This window comes from Gorilla gorilla, chromosome 6 (assembly GCF_029281585.2).
Source record: "Gorilla gorilla gorilla isolate KB3781 chromosome 6, NHGRI_mGorGor1-v2.1_pri, whole genome shotgun sequence".
In the NCBI taxonomy this organism is placed as follows: domain Eukaryota; kingdom Metazoa; phylum Chordata; class Mammalia; order Primates; family Hominidae; genus Gorilla; species Gorilla gorilla.
This window is the reverse complement of record NC_073230.2, coordinates 37,777,058-37,800,082: the sequence shown is the minus strand read 5'-3', so window position 1 is coordinate 37,800,082 and position 23,025 is coordinate 37,777,058. Positions and strand designations below refer to the sequence as shown.

General features: G+C 34.7%; 1 protein-coding gene across 1 annotated transcript in view; it reads right to left on the bottom strand.

Moving 5' to 3' along the window:
* The window catches only part of ZNRF2 (zinc and ring finger 2), an 83,102-nt gene that overhangs the window by 8,806 nt on the left and 51,271 nt on the right, over positions 1 to 23,025 (bottom strand). Inside the window, exon 3 of the mRNA XM_031013169.3 lies at positions 2,541 to 2,646. Within this exon, the coding sequence (XP_030869029.1) occupies positions 2,541 to 2,646 (106 nt within the window). The remainder of the gene's footprint in view (positions 1 to 2,540; positions 2,647 to 23,025) is intronic.

Sequence of the window (23,025 nt, the reverse complement as noted above, 5' to 3'; positions counted from 1 at the left end):
TTTTATCTAAAGGAAAGTCTTACATATCTTTTATAAAATTTAATCCTTATATGCCTTATAGTCCTTTTAGTCTCTGTTGACATTAATGTTATAGTTTAAGAGATATTTCCTTTTTTCTTGTTGCAATATGAATGCAACTTATTTCCATAGGTTGATCTCATATCTGGCAACCCTGCTGAACTCTCATGAATTTTAATAATTTATCCAATATTTATTGTTAGCTTTTATTTTTAAATCATTAATATGCAAGGATAGAATTTTACTGAAAGCTTTCTCACATTTATTGAGTTAATGTTTCTTTCCTTTGTTAATGTAGTAAATTACATCTATACATTTTCTATCTTACAGTTTCTTTGCATTCCCTAGCATAAATGCAACTTGGTCATGAGGCATTATTTTAGATATATATTGTTAGATACTTATTGTTGAGTTGGGTTTGTTGATATGTTTTTGGACTGTTATATCTATGTTCATGAGACTGTTTTCTAATTTTCTTTCCTGTACTGTCCTTATCTGAGTTTGTATCAAGTTTATACTTTTCTCATAAAATAAATGGGAGAACCTTCCATCTTTTTCTACTTCTTGGAAGAATCTAAGGTTGTTAGCATGGTGTTCTTTGGATATCTGGTAGAACTCATTGTTGCATTGTCTCTATAGGCCTGTTTTTCCTCATTATTTTTAATTTCTTCTGTGTCTGAATTCACATTCCTCATTTTTTCAGAACAATCCTGTTCTGAACCAACTGGTGGTTTGTGGGTCTCTAGTGTGTCATTTTAAAATTTATTTTCTTCTCTGATCTTCACTATTTTTTTCTATTTTCTTTGTGTTTATTCTGCTGTTACTTTTCTGATTTCTTAAGTAACAAACCTGGCTTATTGGGTTTTCAGCCTTTCTTTCTACTGTAACATGAACCTTGTGAGGATCACTCTAGGTACTTGCCAAAAACATCACTGTTATTCAGTTCTGAGTATTTCCTGCATTCCATGATGATTTTTTCTTTGATCCACAAGTTACTCAAAAGTATGTATGAGGATTATTTATCTTTTTATTAGTGACATCTAATAGTAGTAGTCAGTGTGCAGCATCCTATATGGTACCAATTCTTTGTACTTTGCTGCGATTTGCTTTATGGTCTAGGACATGATCAATTTCTATAATACTTCATGTGTGGTTGAAAAATATGTATTCTCTAATCAATTGATGGGCACAGATACAAACACATATACACATCAGTTAGATCAAACTTAACTGCATTGCTCTATTTTTCTAGGTCTTGATTCATTTTTTGTGTATGTGGCTTGACTCAATGAAAGGCGTACTGAAATGTTCCATTATAATGATAAATTTGTCAGTTTCGTCTGAGGGTTTTATAAATATTTTGAGATGTTATTAGATACATAAAAATAGAATGTTATTCCCAGCACTTTGGGAGGCCAAGGCGGGCAGATCACGAGGTCAGGAGATCAAGACCATCCTGGCTAACACGGTGAAACCCCGTTTCTACTAAAAATATAAAAAATTAGCCGGGCATGGTGGCAGGCGCCTGTAGTCCCAGCTACTCGGGAGGCTGAGGCAGGAGAATGGCGTGAACCCAGGAGGCGGAGCTTGCAGTGAGCTGAGATCACGTCACTGCCCTCCAGCCTGGGCAACAGAGCGAGACTCCGTCTCAAAAAAAAAAAAAAAATAGAATGTTATATACTTTTTGTCATTCTATAGGAATTCTATCCCTAATAATGCTTTTTGCTGTAAAGTTTGCTTTGTCTAATACTAGTTTAGCTTTGTAGTTTCTTTTAGTTAATATTTGCCTGGATATAGTTTTCTATCCTTTTACTTTCAAATGTTATGTATCCTTATGTTCAAATGTGTTGTTTATCAACTACCTATCCCAACCTTTCAATCTGTTTTTCAACCAGTGGGTTTGTTCTATGTGTATTTATTATAACTGATATATTTGGATATATTTTTGTATCCATATTTTGTTTTATTTCCTCTGTTTTCTCTAAGTTTTCCTCCACCTCATCTTAAGTACCGTATTTTCATCAGGTTGAAAGTTATAGTTTTCTTTTTGTGGTTACCTTAAACTTTTTTTTTTAACCCCAAATTTTTCCTGTATCACTCTAAAAGCAAGAAGACTGTATGAGAAAGCAGACAGGTTTTGGAGTCAAGCAGATTCCAAATCTACTGGAATCTCAACTCTGCCATTTACTAGCCTTGTAACCTTGGGGCAATTCCATACTGTCCCTTAGCTTATTTTCTCAATTGTAAAATGCAATGGTTACAAGGCTTACATGAGATAATTTATTTAAGAAGCTATGGACAACAGCTGGGTCATAGCAAATGCTTTAAAAATAGCCTTTTGGATACAAACAGATGTGGGTTCAAGTCTTAGTTCAAATAGAGAAAAAAGATCATTAAGTTTTAAGAAGTGTGTGTGAGACAGGGATGGGGTGGTTTCAATGAAGATTCCTTTTCAGCCCTAATTACAATGTCTGAAACTGTGAGAATAATCTTTTACTCTAATACCAACTTGGTGAACTTACCCTTTATGATATATGCATAGACAAGGCAGTCGTGCTATAGTATCTCCCTGCTGCAATTCTTCAAGGCATATTGCACATTCCCCAGCATCTTTACTCAGTACATCCTCTGAAGAAAGAGAAAATGAATTCAGGACAATAAAATTATCCATCAAATTGAAAAAAGAATTACGTGAATGCTAACTGATAAAAAGTTGTGATTCCACCTTACTTGGCATATCTTTTCGCCAGAAATACATAAAACTCAGCACGTGTATTTGAAATACTATTCATAAATGACTGAATAATGTTTACCTTTACTTCCATTGTCTCACGTTTTCATTTCTATTTTATTGAAGCATTACAGTAAGCAAAAACAGTACAGAATCACCCAAATTGGGCAGATTTTGCTCTATAACTTTATCAATAAGCTAGTTATCTGTACCATGAATTTCTTTTCCTTTAGTGTGACCAAGATAGTTCAAAGAATTTTACAGTGTAATGTGGCTAAAAAGACATGAAAATAAAATACTATTATAATTTTAAAAATTATAAAATAATAAAATTGGGTAAGTTCAAGAAATCACCCCGAATGTGGGACTTTTAAAAAGTTGCTTAACTCAAGAAAATGCAAAGGAATATCAAAACTTTTGTATAGATTCTGAAAGAGACTTTTGGAAATCTGAGGACTTCAGAACTGGATGCAGCAATTCTTCATAATCTTTTTCCATGACAATGGCAAGCCTACTCCAGGCATTAACTAGAGTGGCTTCCAAAAGGATCTGCAGGGTATTTAAAAACAAACAAACAAAAAACTCTATGGTGTGCTTAAAATCTTCAAGGGTAAATCTCTTTATAATGCAAATGTTCCTTTTGAAAAAATGTTAAGGTTCTCTCAATCCATGTTTTATACTGAAAATTTAAATTATATTCTAATGCTAAATTTTAATTTTTAAAAGCAGTTTGCTTAAAATAGAGTATGTAAGCCAGATTTACTTTGTGACTGTTTTTTAAATGCAGAATAAAACATGCCATTACTGAAGAACATGGACAAACTGCTCCAGAGTGTATGTTCTTCGTTTACAGAATGGAAAGCTAAAGCAGGAACATGCAATATGAATTTATATTATAAATAAACAAATTACTGCTTTTCAAAATAAAAAATCAAATATGCTAAACGGTAAAGACTGCATCAATCTCTACCTAAATTCTGAAAGAAACAGAAAGGCAGGGATGTTTTCTAAAGTTAAGTATTTGTTTGATATGCCCATTCCTCCTATAAAAACCAACCAACAAATTCGATTGTGTACATTATCTGTAAGAATACCTTGCAGAAAAATTCATTCTATAAGAAGTGGTTCTTCCCTTTAATTATTCATTTGAGACTGCACATTAAGAAGGAACACAGACTCTATTTGGTCCACGTAAGAGAAGATACCAGGAGATGATTTACTCAGAATGCTGGAGGAGGTAACAGGGCACCTTCTGCAGAATAAGCAAAGGCCTCAGCAAGAAGGGTTTATATCAGCTGAATGGACTGAATACGTTAGGAGTGATTTGAGCTAACTACTGGGCAGCTCACAAGCTAATATATTACAGTCAGAAACTTAAGCAGGTAAAGATTTCTGGACAAGCAAAGCTGGATAAACGGAAAATGTTATTACCACTTCCCTGAAGTGCCCTCCCTTTCCCCATTTTTTTTTCTCTTGGCCCTAGAGATCCTACCCACTACTCCTACCCCATCCTGCACCCCATGCCTTTTCTCATTCTCTTGATCTCCATTTTTCTCTTATTGTTCTAGTATCTTTCAATAGGAGATTCAGAGAGGGAACAAGTTTAATGTGAAGCATCTAACTGATAGCAGTGAGAACAAAAAGAAAAAGGATCTAAGGAGACACTAAAAAAACTTGGTAAAGGTCTATAATTCCAAGTAATATGGTATATTCTCACCACTTACGTATTTTTTCATCACAAAGGTATACCATTCTTATCAAAGAATTATGTGAGTGTAAGTTTCACAAACACCTTCAAAAAGTTAACCACCACTTTTTATCAAACCTAAAACATCAATGGTCATAACATGCACCATTAGCTTTATATACCACCAAGTAAAAAAAAAAAATGCTTCCACCAAACTATGATGCAACATCGATTTTAGACGCATCTCATTTTCAGAGCTCTTCAAAGTCTTTGAGATGAGAATATTTTAAAAGGTCTACATTTTATCCTGTTTATAAGAAAATTTATAGTACAATAAAGACAAATCCAACCTGCCTATAATTAACAGAATGATACATATTTTAAGAACACAATGCTATTTTAAAATTGACAGGGGCGAGACTTATCCCTCAGATGCTTTGCAGGTACTATGTTTAAACAATCTTTTTAGTGTAATTCAGAATGCTGGGTTAAAGTCATTTAAAAAATAAGCTCCCTTAAACCCTAGCAATAAAAAATAATCAGAACTGTACTTCAGAATTGTATTTTCTGTTCAAGAAAAGTATACCTGTATACAAAAACATCCCAAACACACTGATTTCAGTGCAGAAACAGCCTAATATCCACTAAAAATAGCTTCTAGTGACATAATCTCTGCTCAGAAAATTAAAAGCTAATGTTAACATATTGTAGCCACTGATCAGTTGCATTTTGATAAGCAACTCTGAGTTAGAAGATAGTTCTCACTCTGACTTCAAAACCTCATGATTACAGCTTCAAATAGTAAATGCTTAATTTTCACATTTTAAAGTCTTGTTTCCACTAGAATGTGTCTTTGTATGTTTAAAAACATTTTCAGTTTTGAAAATTCACTGTGGAATGTGATTAATTTTTGCCTACCTGGGGGTTTGCTAGAGTAGTCCCCTCTCTCACCCCTATAATGACACTTTCATTCAGAGGAAAGTTTTGAGCTTTTGCCTTCACATAGGTAACTACATTTCACAATTGTGAAAGACTTGTTAGTAATGTGATACATTCATACTTAAAAACAGGACCTGGAAATACCACTAAACCCAGGATACTAAAGCATCTTCAAGACAGCTGGGAAAAGATTAAAAATCTAAAGATCAGTTGAAAACATTTATGAAGATAACACCCACAGGGATTAAGGAGTCAACACTTCAGAACTGGAATATCTTGGGGTAGACTACTAACTAGCCAAAACTCATTAAAGAAGCAGAGAAGGGAACACTCACAGATTTAACTACCATAGTTGGCTAGTCTGGATTCGTCCTCCACAAGCTATGATCAATGGAGACACAAGAGATTGTCAACAGGGAACTAAACGTGTTGCTTTTTAAAAAGTGTTATTGCTCATACCTCAACATCTAGAGTAGTAAAAGTTAAATGAGCGCACTGCTTATCAGTTTAATGCCTTGTCTTATTCATGTAATCTATGCATTAATTTAGATGTACTGATTACAGGAAAAGAAAAGTTAAAAGACTGGAAAAGAGCAATGATTACGATTTTTAACCAGAAGTGGGCACTAGAATCACCTCAATAGGTGCATTTTCAACATATACCGAAAAATTATATGTACCTGAGTCCCACCCCTGGAGATTCTGAAATATATGCCTGCCTCACAAATGCGACTGCTATCAAAGAATAGCTTGTTTAAGTAGAAAGAGCCTAAGATTTAAAGTTGAAAACTTAATATGAATTTCCATTCTCACGAACAAAAATGTTCGTCAACCTCAAGTTTCCTTTTATTCTTCTGTTAAAAGTACTCAAAATATTAGAGATGAAATTTTAAAGAATTGTGTGAAAAAACTTTATAAGTTATAAAAAAAAACTATACAAAATGTTAGTTATTATCAGATAGTACTTCATGCACCTCTCCAAAAACAAAGTCAGTCATCTTCCTATTTCTTTTTCTCTCCATCTTGGTATTCCACTTGTTTCAAACCTGAACAATGTCATCAAATAACTGCATGAAGACCAGGAACTTAGGCGCCTATTATAACTGCCAGGCTGGGAACAACTCCAAGCATATGACACTGTCTAATTAATTTATGTTTTGGCTTCATTCTATATTTTAAAAGGATTAAAAACGTGTACTTTTTAATGTGCTTTTGACATATTTAAGTCACATGTTAATCCTATGAAGTAACTATTGTTACCTTCATTTTACACATAAGGAAACTGAGGCTCAAAGAAGTAAAGTAACTTACCAGAAGTTACTAAACTACTAAGTCCTGAGGTCAGGATTCAAATTTAGACTAAGTCCTTGGCATTTTTCCTACTTCATGAATTCTGCTACAAGAAACAATTTCACTTTAAAGCAACGTAAATACCAAAGCAACTGGACTGTTTTAAACAACTAAGTTTTAAATACTCAAGCTACAAATTTAGAGGAAGTACTCTCAAGACTGGTCACACGCTTTATCTTCTGGATAAAATAACTGAAATGACCTTACAATTAACTGCTTACACAATTTAAAACAGTTCTGTCCAATAGAACTATGGACGGTGATAAAAAAACATCTTTTATCTGTGCTGTCCACAATGGTAACCACTAGCCACATATGGCCTGAAGACAGCACTTGAAATGTGGCCTGTGCAACTGAGAAACTGAATTTTTAATTTAATTTTGGTAAAATATGAAACCTTAAAATATATAACAGGTAATGAATATACATTTATAAACTAGTTACAAACTTCTGTTACTTGATATTTCACTTACAGCTTCTCAAGCTCTTAAATTTGCATTGTCCAAAGAAATTACTTAAAATTCAAGCAGCCAAATATGCAAAATTAAAATACTTAGCAGGTCCAAGCACATACCCATATAGTTATTGCAGATCAAGACGACATGGAAAAAAAAAAAGCAAACAGCCAAAATTCTTTAAAAAAAAAAAAAAACAAAACCAACAAATAAGACTGAATTTGTTAGGCAGCCAAGGGAACTTCATGCGAAAATTTCATAATCATCACAACTTTATTTTCAGATCAAGCATCCAAACAGGTATATGATCTTTTCAGCAAAATACAATGCCAAGCACTATTATGGATCAGGCATTTTACCTGAAGACTTATTTTTTGTTCTTGAACCCTCAATGATAGCAGTAGAAAACAAAAGCAGCTGAAATGTGAAATAATCCCTAGAAAAATCAAGAATTAAAAAAATTTACAACATTAGTAAAAAGCAATTACTCAAAGAACAAAAAGTTGGGGCTCACAAGTTTTAATAATAAATACTTTCAGATATTAAGTTATCTCTTATATGTATAAAAGAACGTAACATTAATTCTTTCAATTACAGATCCATGAGCTATTACTGTACTCAAATATAAATAGGCTTAGAAATGATATTTAACAAAGGGAAGTTGCCATTTTCACTGTAAGATAAATATATCAGTAAAAATATGGGAATAACGTTTATTAATCTGGGCTTTTCTGCCTAGATGCCACTGAAAATTGCTTTTTCAATGCCTCTCTAGTTTAAATGTAACTAAGAATTGGTTGTTAAACATGTAGCTGCTCTTCATCTGCACTGTTAGAAACTTAATGCAAAATTAAGACTATTCTTTAGGAGGAAATAAAATTTGTTACTCTTTTGATGATGACTTTTTAAAAAAAGTTTATACTCTTGGGAATATTCTGGAAATCAAAATTCGGTGAATTCGCCAAGAAAATGTAACTAAAATAAAATGGAACTCAAATCACAAACTCTAAAAGCTACAATATACAAAAGGAGCACTAATTCCACACTTAGACATAGCTTTCTTGGGCCTTTTTGCTCCTAACTTACCTTAAAAAGCTAACTCAGGATTAAGTATTTTATAAGTATTAAGTATTTACCTAACAAGCCACAAGTAGTCACACAAGTTGTCTAGGAAATTATTAGATTACCAAGTTATTTCCCAATCATGAAATCAAACTAAGATAATTTTCCTATGCCCTCTCATTGTCACAAATCAACAATAAACTAAAACTTAAAATCAATTACACTGATTTGTTAAAACCTAAACAAATATTTTCCTAAATGAGTTGTCTACATGAACAAGAAAAAAAATGGAACTATTGAATACAGACCACAATAGAATAAAGTATACTTTGAAGTAAAATTTCAGGTTCATTTCTCTTCAATCACTATGGAGAGAAAAGCACCAGTCCTGAAAACACAACAAAGCTAATATCTTTATCTGATTTTCAAGCTTATTACTGTATACTTTTAAAATTAGACAAATGTTTAAATTTTAATGTATGTAGGCTCATAGTGGCAATAAAAGAGTCCAGCAATCTGGGTAATACGTAGCAATTTTTTTTTTTAATTTACAGTTTAGTTTCAAACTCCAACTCTTCCAATTTATTATGGAATATAACAGGATAATAGTACCTACCTCACAGGGTAGTGGTAGAAATAAATAATACCTCTCAAATGCCTAGCGAGATACCTGGAACAGAGCAGGTATGTTCTGAACACTAGCTACGTGATTATTTGCAAGAAGGGAATCTGAGTTTGTTTTCTGCAATCTTAAGTGGTAATAATGATAAAACCTGCTTGACCTGTCTCTTAGGATCCTTGTGAAGATCTAAGGAGATAATGCAAATGAAGGCAGTCTCATGGAAAAAGAACAGGCTTGAGCTTTGGACAAGTCACAAACCTCTTTGAGCCTCATTTTCATAAAATAAATTGCAAGTGATAATACCTACATCTCACATGGTCTTTAATATTGATGATTAAAAATAAATCCAATGAATGTGAAAATGTGTAAAAGGCACTAAATGTTAGCTGACTGTAAACAAAATTTTACTACAGCAATATCGAAATAAGCTGGAAAATGCCAATTCACACAGCTATGACAACATGCAACAATAAATATCAAATGTTACATCAGAACTATCATTAGATTTATAAATCTGGATTCGATATCATTTTGTTAGAATGAATTTGAGGAGTAGTATTACAATGTGCATATCTACTACTGTTTTTGTTGAAAGTGAAGTATGTAAGTAAGGCTTTTTCTCTTCTGCTTCTTCTAGAGGCTGCGAGATAATTAGCAGGCTGACTATAATCAGTATGCATGGGTCACAAACTCAGATGCCTAAAGATGCAGCTCATCTTAACTATTTTATAAGAAAAAAGAATAGTACAATTGTAACAATAAATGCCTGTTGAATTTGGTCTTGGTTTCAGGGATTTTTAGAGAATGGAAGCAAACTGGTACATGCAGTCCTATCAAAAAGGGGCAGCTGCTTTTACGAGTAGAATGCCATGGGAAAATAAAGGCCCAGGGTGGCCAGATGTATATTAAAGCAGGTGGAAATACAGGTATTCAGATGAATATTCTCATTTGTGAATGCTCAAAAAACATTTCTGATGCTGTGTAAGCAAAATAAAACATGGCTGTGAGTCAGATGTGGCCAATCCTTTGCCATCTCTGTATTAAACAAACAGGGTAAATTCTATGAGGGCAGGGGACCTTGTAGATTTAGCTTATCCCAGCAGGCAGCATAGTGTTTTGCACATTCTAAGTGCTCAATAAATATTTTTTGAACAACTAATGAAGCAACCGATCTCAGAAGACTAAGGAAAACACCAAGCAACAAGTGAAGAGCCAATGAACAGAGAAAATGCCCCAAAGCAATGGGCTGTTGTTGCCACTGACTTGAGCACTTTGACTGCTTGTGGTTTTGGTGACTCAGCTGAAGTCAGATCTTTTTTTTTTTTTTTTTAATTTTTAAGTGTATTGACTTCTTTATACAGGAAGTTCGTGTCAGCCACTCAACCAAAAAGTACTGAATATATAAATGTGCCAAGTTTACCAATAAATGCTTGCATGTTTATTAGTATATGTGGGTGAAGTATTAAAAGTATGTATGAACAGGAAAAATATTTAAAATGTCCATTCCTAAGATATTAAGGCAAAACATAAAATTCTAACATATTTAGAAAAATCAAGTATCTAAGAACCAGCAGCTCTGGCTAAATTAGAACTTATGCAACATGAACAACTGAGAATTCTTTCTTGATCCCCTTTACCTTGCTCCTAAACTACTAAAATAACTGTGACTAATTGCTGGATCCTGGAGAATATAAATCTAGATTCATCTGAAACCTCAGGTAATGTAACCAACCATGTGAAAATCAAGAAACAGCAAGTGTGAAGTTATTTTGTTTTATTTTTTTTGAGACAGTCTTGCTCTGTTACTTGGGCTGGAGTGCAGTGGTACAATCTCAGCTCACTGCAGCCTCTGCCTCCTGGGCTCAAGCGATTCTCCTGCCTCAGCCTCCAGAGTAAATGAGACTACAAGCATGTACCACCATGGATTTTTTTTTCTTTTTAATTGTTCTAAGGAAAGGGTGAAAAACACATTGATTTGGAAAAAGGTTTATTTCTTTTCACTGGACTTGGTCAATGGCCTCTAATCCTTAAACTGCCCAAGCAGTCAGCAGTACCTAAGTGAATCTAACAGAGCAGGGAGGAAGGCTGCTCTCACTGACACTGAAAGCACCAGAAAGAAGCCAGAGTTGGGCTGAAAATGAAAACTCTCCCTGCTCCAAGGAACAATTTCCAAATTTAAACAAAAATTCTTCGTGTGACAGGCTACTGACCAACAGGCTCACAAAAGAGAAATAACTTTCATTCTATTTTTTTCTATTTGAGAAAAAAGATAACAGTATGACCGACATAGGTAATGAGAGATTCTGTAACTCGTAACATTACATAACTGAGAAAGATCATTAACTATGTAAGTATATGCAGGAATGGATGAGGGGGAATCACACCAAAAAATTTAAACAGGCACCTACTATAGGGACAGAATAAATGAGGGAAGACAGGAAGGAAGGAGGCAACAATGATGACAACTTTAGCAGTAAAAATTCCTAGAATGAAAAAACCCGTAATTTTTCAATTTAATATTTCAGAGGCAGTGAAAAAGTCACTGAAAATAACAAATTAGTGGTCCAGAATAAATATCATGTAAGTAACTCCAAAGAAACCAAAAATCATTAATAAAACTGTAAGACAGAAGACAAATCTAAAAACTCTAATATTAAAATTATAGAAGTCACAGGAAGAATAAAAGGAACAAACAAAAAACAATCAAAGAAATACTAGAAGAAAGTAATCCCTAGGCTAAATAAGACTTGATTTTAGACTGAAAGGGCTCATGAAGTCTCAAGCAGGATGAATTAGAGATAGGAATAGAGTGAAAAAACACTTACATAGATGCATGATTAATTAGAGATGGGAGTACGGTGAAAAAACAAAAAAATTCTGGCTTTCAAAAATAGAAATTATGTTGTAAGCTTCCAAATGGAAAGACTAGGTTATTAAAATTAAAAAAAAAATAGTGAGACAAAGCCAGACTTCTTATCTACAATACTGCAAGTTAAAAAGTAGAATAACTTTGGCCAGGCGCAGTGGTTCATGCCTGTAATCCTAGCACTTTGGGAGACCGAGGCAGGCGGATCACCTGAGGAGTTGGAAAACAGCCTGGCCAACATGGTGAAATGCTGTCTCTACTAAAAATACAAAAATTAGCCAGGCGTGGTGGCAGGCACTTGTAATCCTAGCTACTCAGGAGGCTGAGGCAGAATTGCTTGAACCTAGGAGGCAGACATTGCAGTGAGCCAAGATCGTGCCACTGCATTCCAGCCTGGGCAACAAGAGCAAAATGCCACCACACGCACACACACACACAAAAAAATTAGACTTAACGGAAAAAAAAAACACTGAAATTAAAAATCCTATATACACCCAAGATAGCATTCATATGTAAAGGCAAATGAAAAAATATTTTAGGCATCTAATAGCTCAGAAACTATACTACCCATTAAGACTGTCCAAGGAAAATTACTCATGGAAGAGCTCCTAACAAACAAAAATTAGTAAGAATGAAGATCTCAGTAACAGAAAAATAAAGAGTGTAAACAACAGCAGAGAGCAAGAAAACATGTATAAGCGAAATTAAATCTAAATAGATAATGCTGTATCTGGAACTGTAACGTAACTATGGGTTTTTGAAACAAAAGCAATATTCTGCCAGTAAAAACTTAATGTGAAGTCTAAATTATCTCCTAATAACTAGGACTTGAAGAGAGAGGCAGTGGAGGATGGAGGAAGTTAACAAGTATATCAGGGGAAGAACTCAGAGACAATCCCTCATTCTGACAGAATAAAATAACCATGTTTAACGATATACACTAAAGTAAGGTAACCACTAAAAGAACAAAAAGGTGCATAATAGAAGTTCTAAATTAATCTGGAGGAAAGGGAAAGCAACTTGATCCAGAAAAGGCTAGGAAGAACAAAGTAAATAATAAATAATTTTTTAAAAAAAGAGAAGGAACACCACCAAATTTACTAGTTAAAATACAAATGTGTAGTTTCTCAATGGTATAACAGAACACTATATATCCACTATCTAGCCTCAATAAATCAACATATTTACCATGAATACTAAAGAAAATAAGGAAGCAACTGTCCAAAAGCACATACAAGGATGAGATCACAAATGAGGATGAAACCTGAAGGGAAGGGAAAAAAAAAGCTATTACAAAAATGAAGGTAAAACCAGAAGAAGCAATAGAAGAAATCACAGGAGCATCAAGGGGTAGAAATGAGAAAAATAAATAGAAAATGAAGAGTTAAGAATTAGAGGGAAAAAATGTTCTCTACAGAGAAAGAGAAAAGGAAATGCAGTAATGCCTATCTGTAGTCAAAAATAATATTCAAGAAAACATTACAGAAATAAAAGTAGATCTAGATCTACATATTGAAAGGGCACACCGAGTCCTAAAAACTGACCCAGAAAAAATCAACACCATTTCAACCCTAGTTGATACTGGTCATAATAAAGAGTTCTTTGGGCATTCTGGCAAAAAGACTAAGTCAATTTTAAAAGGAGGACAAATCAGGTGGTTTCAGACTTCTCCACAGAAACACATTATTACACTTGTAAGACCAGAAGAATGCTTAAAATGTCCTCAAGTAGAGAAGGTATAACCCAAAGATTTCATACCCAGTTAAACTGTTATTCAAAAAACAAAAAGACACAAAGATAAGCAGTCTGTGTTAAACATGCAAGAAATCTAGGTAATTATTTCCCATGAGCCCATGTGAAAGGATTTCTATGAGGATGAACTTCAGCTAGCCAAGAGAGGTCTGAAAAAACTAAAGCAAAAGGATTAGCAGTGGCAGCTGAATCTACGTAATGGTAAGATTAAAACAAAAGTTGGAACATTGACTAGATAATGTATAAAGTATCTACCTAGCAAAAATTAAAAGAGGTGAGGATGGATGGGGGGAAGATGATATAAATAACTAGGTGTCAAAAAGTATTATTTAAAGCTAACAAAGCAAAGAGAAGTACAAAAAAAACTTAATAGTATAAAAGCAAACATTAGGTAATGTAACAACTAAAATTAGAACACGGGAAGGAAGGAGAAAAATAGGAAATACACTAATTTCATTATTGCTCATAGAAAAAAACAGTATCTAAATATAAGAGGTATTCTATAAAATTATAAAAGTAATCACTAAACACAGAAATACAGTTATAAGAAATACAATTAGAAACACCACAGTTATTTCTAATCAAAAGAAACAACACAGTTATTTCTAATTAAAAAAAAAAAGAAACAAGAGCTGGGGCCAGGCGCAGTGGCTCACGCCTGTAATCCCAGCACTCTGGGAGGCCGAGGCAGGCAGATCACCTGAGGTCAGGAGTTCGAGACCAGCCTGGTCAACATGGTGAAACCCCGTCTCTACTAAAAATACAAAAATTAGCTGGGTGTATGATGGCAGGCGCCTGTAATCCCAGCTATTCGGGAGGCTGAGGCAGGGGAATCGCTTGAACCTGGGAGGCAGAGGTTGCAGTGAGCCGAGATCGCACCACTGCACTCCAGCCTGAGTGACAGAGCAAGACTCGGTCTATGAAAAAAAAAAAAAAAAAAAAAAAAGCTGGCCACCCAGTGAAACATTTTTAAAAAGTCATGAAACCGGAAAGTATAATGACAGAATTAGCACTGACCATATTAAGAAATATAAATGGGCTAAACCAACAAAAACAAGCAAACAAAAAACAAAGATTAGATTGGATTGCAAACAAAATCTAACCCTGTACTGTGTATACAAAAAGCATATAAGAAACAAAAAATATTCAGGAAATGAAAATGAAAAAAAAAACTTATCAGGCAAATACAAACTAAAAGAAAGAATGAATTACAATCTTACTATTGACAAGGTTGAACATAAGGCATAAACATTAAAGGAGACAGAGGAGCTTTTATAATATTAAAAAATGCAATTTGCACCCAAGTTATAATAGTTATGTTTATACCCATATAACAGCAGCAACATTTGTAAAGGAAAAAAAATATGCAATATAGAGAAAAACAGAAACATGAGTAGTAGCACACTTTAATTCACCTTAGCCACGACGATCAAGTGAATTAAAAAAAAGATGAATATTAAAGACCTTTTTTTGAAACACGGTCTCTGTCATCTAGGATGAAGTGCAGTGGCATTAAATTTTATCTATGTCTTTTTGTTTTTTTCAGAGACAGAGTCTTGCTCTGTCATCCAGGCTGAGGTGCAGTGGTGCGATTATAGCTCACTGCAGCCTCCAATTCCTGGGCTCAAGTGATCCTCCCACCTCAGCCTCCCCAGTAGCTGGGACTATTGGCATGCACCACCATGCTTGGTTGACTTTCCTATTTTTTAAATAGAGATACGGTCTCACTATGTTGCCCAGGCTGGTCGGGTCTTGAACTCCTGGTCTCAAGTGATCTTCCTGCTTTGTCCTCCCAAAGGACCTTTTAAATTACACATGAATAGGAAACATTAGCCAAAAGTGACCTTACATTAAACCACAAAGAAAACAGTAATAAATTTTGAAAATATAAAACTAGTACAGACAACATCCTCTGATCACAATGCGGCAAAACTAGGAAACAAATAGCAAAACCAGGGGAAAAAACTCCTCTACACTTGGATATTTAAAGATACTCTCAAATAACTTTTGAGTTAAAAAAGACACCCCCAAAATACAAAGTACCTCATCTAAAAAAAAAACACTACTTATCAGAACCTTTGAAACAGAGCTAAAACATCTTCAGAGAAAAATTCATAGGCTTGTGTACTTATGCTGAAAAACAAGAAAGAAAAATTAATACCCCCAACACAATAAACTCAGAAAATGCATACCTAAGGAAAGCACAATAAATAATATAAACAAAAGTCTAAATTAATGAATTAGAAAACAGAAAAATGATAGACTAACAATGGATCTCTCTGCAGAAACCCTACAAGCCAGAAGACAGTGGGGGCCAATATTCAACATTCTTAAAGAATTTCAACCCAGAATTTCATATCCAGTCAAGCTACGCTTCACAAATGAAGGAGAAATAATATCCTTTACAGACAAGCAAATGCTGAGAGATTCTGTCATCACCAGGCCTGTCTTACAAGAGCTCCTGAAGGAAGTACTAAACATGGAAAGGAAAAACTGGTACCAGCCACTACAAAAACATAACAAACTGTAATCACCATCAACACTATGAAGAAATTGCATCAACTAACAGGGAAAATAACCAGCTAGCATCATAATGATAGGATCAAACTCACGCATAACAATATTAATTTTAAATGTAAATGGGCTAAATGCCCCAATTAAAAGACACAGACTGGCAAATTGGATAAAGAGTCAAGACCCATCAGTGTGCTGTATTCAGGAGATCTATCTCACATGCAAAGACACACATAGGCTCAAAATAAAGAAATGGAGGAATATTTACCAAGCAAATGGAAAGCAAAAAAAAAAAAAAAAAAAAAGCAGGGGTTGAAATCCTAGTCTCTGATAAAACAGACTTTAAACCAACAAAGATCAAAAAAGACAAAGAAGCGCATTACATAATGGTAAGGGGATCGATGCAACAAGAAGAGCTAACTATCCTAAATATATATGCACCCAATACAGGAGCACCCAGATTCATAAAGTAAGTTCTTAGAGACCTACAGAGACTTAGACTCCCACACAATAATAGTGGGAGATTTTAACACCCCACTGTCAGTATTACACAGATCAACGAGACAGAAAATTAACAAGGATATTCAGGACTTGAACTCAGCTCTGGACCAAGCTGACATAAGAGACATCCACAGAATTCTCCACCCCAAATCAACAGAATATACATTCTTCTTAGCACCACATCGCATCTATTCTAAAATTGACCACATAATTGGAAGTAAAACACTCCTCAGCAAATGCAAAAGAATGGAAATCATAGCAAACAGTTTCTCAGACCACAGTGCAATCAAATTAGAACTCAGGATTAAGCACGACTACATGGAAACTGAACAACCTGCTCCTCAATGACTACTGGGTAAATAACAAAATTAAGGCAGAAATAAATAAGTTCTTTGAAACAAATGAGAACAAAGACACAACGTACTGGAATCTCTGGGACCCAGCCAAAGCAGTGTTTAGAGGGAAATTTATAGCACTAAAATGCCCACAGGAGAAAGCGGGAAAGATCTAAAATCGACACCCTAACATCAAAATTAAAAGAACTAGAGAAACAAGAGCAAACAAATTCAAAAGCTAGCAGAAGACAAGAAATAAATAAACTCAGCAGAACTGAAGGAGATAAGAGACACAAAAAACCCTTCCAAAAAAAAAATCAATGAATCCAAGAGCGGTTATTTTGAAAATATTAACAAAATAGGTAGACCCCTAGCCAGACAAAGAAGAAAAGAGAGAATAATCAAATTGACACAATAAAAAATGACAAAGGGGATATCACCACTGATCCCGCAGAAATACAGACTACCATCAGAGAATACTATAAACACTTCTATGCAAATAAACTAGAAAATCTAGAAAAAATGGATAAATTCCTGGACACAGATACCTTCCCAAAACTAAACCAGGAAGAAGCAGAATCCCTGAATAGACCATAACAAGTTCTGAAATTGAGGCAGTAATTAATAGCCTATCAACCAAAAAAAGCCCAGGACCAGACGGATTTACAGCCAAACTCTACCGGAGGTACAAAGAGGAGCTGGTACCATTCCTTCTGAAACTATTCCAAACAACAGAAAAAGAGAGACTCCTGCCTAACTCAATTTATGAGGCCAGCATCATCCTGATACCAAAACCTGGCAGAGACACAACAAAAAAAAGAAAATTTCAGGCCAATATCCCTGATGAACATCGATGCGAAAATCCTCAAAAAAATACTGGAAAACTGAATCCAGCAGCACATCAAAAAGCTTATCCACTACCATCAAGTTGGCTTCATCCCTGGGATGCAAGGCTGGTTCAACATACACAAATCTATAAATGTACACATCAACAGAACCAATGACAAAAACCACATGATTATCTCAACAGATGCAGAAAGGCCTTTGATAAAATTCAACACCCCTTCATGCTAAAAACTCTCAATAAACTAGGTATTGATGAAATGTATCTCAAAATAATAACTATTTATGACAAACCCACAGCCAATATCACAATGAATTGGCAAAAGCTGGAAGCATTCCCTTTGAAAACCGGCACAAGACAAGGATGCTCTCTCTCACCACTCCTATTCAACATAGTATTGGAAGTTCTGGCCAAGGCAATCAGGCAAGAGAAAGAAATAAAGGGTATTCAAACAGGGAGAGAGGAAGTCAAATTGTCTCTGCTTGCAGATGACATGATTGTATATTTAGAAACCCCATAGTCTCAGCCCAAAATCTCCTTAAGCTGATAAGCAACTTCAGCAAAGTCTCAGGATACAAAATCAATGTGCAAAAATCACAAGCTTTCCTATACACCAATAACAGCCAAATCATGAGTTAACTCCCATTCAGAACTGCTACAAAGAGAATAAAATACCTAGGAATACAACTTACAAGAGATGTGAAGGACCTCTTCAAGAACTACAAACACTGCTCAAGGACATAAGAGAGGACACAAACAAATGGAAAAACACTCCATGCTCAATGGTAGGAAGAATCAATATTGTGAAAATGGTCATACTACCCAAAGTAATTTATAGAGTCAATGCTATCCCCATTAAGCTACCAATGACTTTCTTCACAGAATTAGACAAAACTATTTTAAATTTCATAGGGAACCAAAAAAGAGCCCATAGAGCCAAGACAATCGTAAGCAAAAACAACAAAGCTGGAGGCATCACACTACCTGACTTCAAACTGTACTACGAGGCTACAGTAACCAAAGCAGCATAGTACTGGTACCAAAACAGATATACAGAGCAATGGAACAGAACAAAGGCCTCAGAAATAACACCACACATCTACAACCATCTGATCTTTGACAAACCTGACAAAAACAAGCAATGGGGAAAGGATTCCCTATTTAATAAACGATGCTGGGAAAACTGGCTAGCCATATGCAGAAAAGTGAAACTGGACCCCTTCCTTACACCTTATATAAAAATTAACTCAAGATGGATTAAAGACTTAAACGTAAGACCTAAAACCATAAAAACCCTAGAAGAAAATCTAGGCAATACCATTCAGAACATCGGCATGGGCAAAGACTTCATGACTAAAACACCAAAAGCAATGGCAACAAAAGCCAAAATTGACAAATGGGATCTAATTAAACTAAAGAGCTTCTGCACAGCAAAAGAAACTATCATCAGAGTGAACAGGCAACCTATAGAATGGGAGAAAATTTTGGCAGTCTATCCATCTGACAAAGGGCCAATATCCAGATCTATAAACAACTTAAATTTACAAGAAAAAAACAAGCAACCCCATCAAAAAGAGGGCAAACGATATGAACAGACACTTCTCAAAAAAAGACATTTATGTGGCCAAGAAACATACGAAAGAAAGCTCATCATCACTGGTCATTAGAGAAATGCAAATCAAAACCACAGTGAAATACCATCTCACGTCAGTTAGAATGGCGATCATTAAAATGTCAAGAAACAATACTGGAGAGGATGTGGAGAAATGGGAACACTTTTACACTGTTGGTGGGAGTGTAAATTAGTTCAACCACTGTGGAAGACAGTGTGGCGATTCCTCAAGGATCTAGAACCAGAAATACCATTTGACACAGCAATCCCATTACTTGGTATATACACAAAGGAGTATAAATCATTCTACTATAAAGACACATTCACAGCTATGTTTATTGCAGCACTGTTCACAATAGCAAAGACTTGGAACCAACCCAAATGCCATCAATGAAAGACTGGATAAAGAAAATGTGGCACATATACACCCATGGAATACTAATGGAGCCATAAAAAAGGATGACTTCATGTCCTTTGCAGGGACATGGATGAAGCTGGAAACCATCATTCTCAGCAAACTAACACAGGAACAGAAAACCAAACACCACATGTTCTCACTCATAAGTGGGAGCTGAACAATGAGAACACATGGACACAGGGAGGGGAATATCACACACCGGGGCCTGTCGGGGGGTGGGGGGGGGGGGGGTAGGGGAGGGACAGCATTAGGAGATACACCTACTATAGATGAAGGGTTGATGGGTGCAGCAAACCATCATGGCACATGTATACCTATGTAACAAACCTGTGTGTTCTGCACATGTATCCCAGAACTTAAAGTAAATTTAAAAAAAAAAATGGGCACAGCATCTTTGGACAGGGATCTGGCAAATAATTACCAAAAATAGAAATGTACATAATCCCTGATTAATAAGGAAGGCTTCAAGGATTACAACCTACAGACATACTCATACACACACAAAATACCAGGAACAGTTTAAATATCCATCTACGGACACAAGACTGGTTAATATATTGCAGTTTATCCACCTATGAAATATAAGGCAATTGTAAAGAATGATGAAGGTCATCTGGAATAACCGCTAGCACATATTACAAATGTTCAGAATTGTGTACAGCAGGGTATCACAGTGTAAAGTGTACTGTGGGAAGAATATATGTATCTTTGCATATACATTAAATATGTCTGGAAGATCACAAGAAACTGGTAGTACTGGCTACCTCTCTGTTAAGGTGATTCAGGTGAGAGGGAGAGTTTTCACTGGGCATACTTTGTATCTCTTTGCATAGGAACCATGCAAACATATTACCTGTTCAAAAATAAAATTTAAATTAATTTAAAATAGAGAAAATTAATTATTTTATTAATTTATTAATTTATAATAAAGAAGCAAAGATAGCAAGCAAATGCAAATAAAAAAATTGGGGAAGACAATTCTCCATGGGTGTCTCATATTTCTGCAGGTTTTAGACTATATTTTCAAACATGTTTGTATGAGCGAATAGCCCTGGAAAATAGAGACAATGTCAACTCCAGAGAAAAGAACAGACATGCCTACTTCCCAAGATAAAAGATCTAGTTTCCCAAATCTCAGGGGTTCCCTCTTCCACAATGCAACTCACTGAGTATGGAGATGTCACCTGGCCCTCTTGGGGCTTAAGGAACTGATACAAAAAAATGCTAATATTCTGGCTATTGCTATGATTAATAAAGTTCTGTGATTTTGATTAAGGAGTCTCATATATTCTGTAGGAATCCAAAAAAATGTAGCCAGGCTAACTTGCTGGCTGGCAAGTAGGCTATAATCTCAAGACCTTTCACAGTTACTAACAAGCATAAGAAAAAAAAATTAGATAAAGTGAATATAAGGCTAAAAGCCTTACATGGGATAGAGATGAATACTTTATAACATAAAAAGATTCAATCCGAAAAGAACATAAGTCATAAATATCTGTGCAAACAACATAGTTATGAAATACATAAAACCAGAAAACATTGCTGCAAGGCAAATATTACCAAAACAAGTAAGAGACTTTAAAAATGAGAAAAAATTGATAAAACCACAGTCACAGTAGGGATGCTTTAATAAACTTCTTAAATTTGTCAGACTATGTAGATCAAACAGAATAAAGGATACAAAATATTTCAATAATACAACCAAATTCAATTTATGGGAATTACACCCACATACACCCATGTTTTCTAATACATATATATATACACACACACATACATGTCCATGTATGTGTCAGAAAAATGCAGATTTTACACTCTACAGAAGAAAATATATATGCTTCTCTTATATTCACAATTTCCAGAACTCAATGATGTACTTGGCCACATAGAAAACATCAAAACATTTTAAAAATATAGACTAGTATGGACAGCTTTCTCTAATATCGAGATCAAAATGACTTCCCACTACACATTTTCCTGCTCCCCTAATTTTCTCTGCAATTATAATGTATCTTTTCTACATAATCTCTGAATCAAAGAAAAAGTTAAAAATTAAATGAGAAACTACCTAGAAATTAACAAAAAAATTAAAATCTCAGATAACTAAAGCTATAAGAAAAACATCTCTATGCCTAAAATACTTTCATTATTAATACTTTCATTATTTTCCTTTATTATTTTCATGTTACCTTAAAACACTTAAAATATTAAGAATTAAATATAGTTCCCCCCAAGACGGAGCCACTGTGTTAATATTGCCCTCCCTGAAACCAAACTACTCAGTGGCTGAGAAGATACCAAACTACTCAGTGGCTGAGAAGATACTTATGGCCACTTCTGAGGCAAATCCAAGGCAGTGCTATGGATAATCAGGGCAATGTTTACTTAAGGTGGGAGGGGGAGCACTTTTAAAAGTTTTATACAAGTAATATGTAGTCATTGGAAAAATATTCACAAGCCATTTCTTTACCAATCTTCTCTAAAATGTTTCCTGAACTCAACAAAATATTCAAGCATCCTTTGTAATATCTTTACTCCTTTCTTTAGAAAAATCATAATCATATTTTATAATTTTCACATTTGCCAAGATCAACACCTCTGGCATATGGTTTACAGCAGCTAGGTACTCTCAAAATCTCTTTACCCCTGAATTGAGTCACTCCACTGCTAACCTTCAAGTCATTTCCAGCACTCACTAAACACAGCTCACTCTTTATGATGCCTCTGACATTTGCCTCTTTCCCCCCTTCCAACACATCACCTACACCCTGAACATGGAAAGTAATGAACCAATCTCCGAACTAGTCTTTAAACAAATTCTTTTCCTTACAAATACTTTTGCATACTAATATAAGATAAATATTCCAAGTTCCAAATAGTTTATAAAAGAATTTCATCACACAGCTATAATTTATCTTTCTGCCTTCAATTTTCCTTTAGCATTCATTCTCTCTTGCCCCCAACTACACCCTGCCTAGTTATCTCTAAACGTGGCCTCCCTTTCTCTCAAATCTTCTTCATCCTTTCAAGAATGAAGAACTAATTTATTTTTACTGTATGTATACATATAAATATGTATATATATATGTATATAATAATTTTGTAAAAGGGTAAAACTGGACAGATGTGGGCTGAGTCATAGCTATGCTCCTTAATAAAGGAAACACAAAAATGAGATAAATTTGAGAAAGTATTTTATTCCTTTAAAATCAGATTTCACCAATACCACATCTTAACGAAAATAAAAACTATGACCAGGAGAATAAAAGCTTTTAAAGTTTGAGGACAGCTATGCTGTTTCACTTGGTCTCTTGTACTG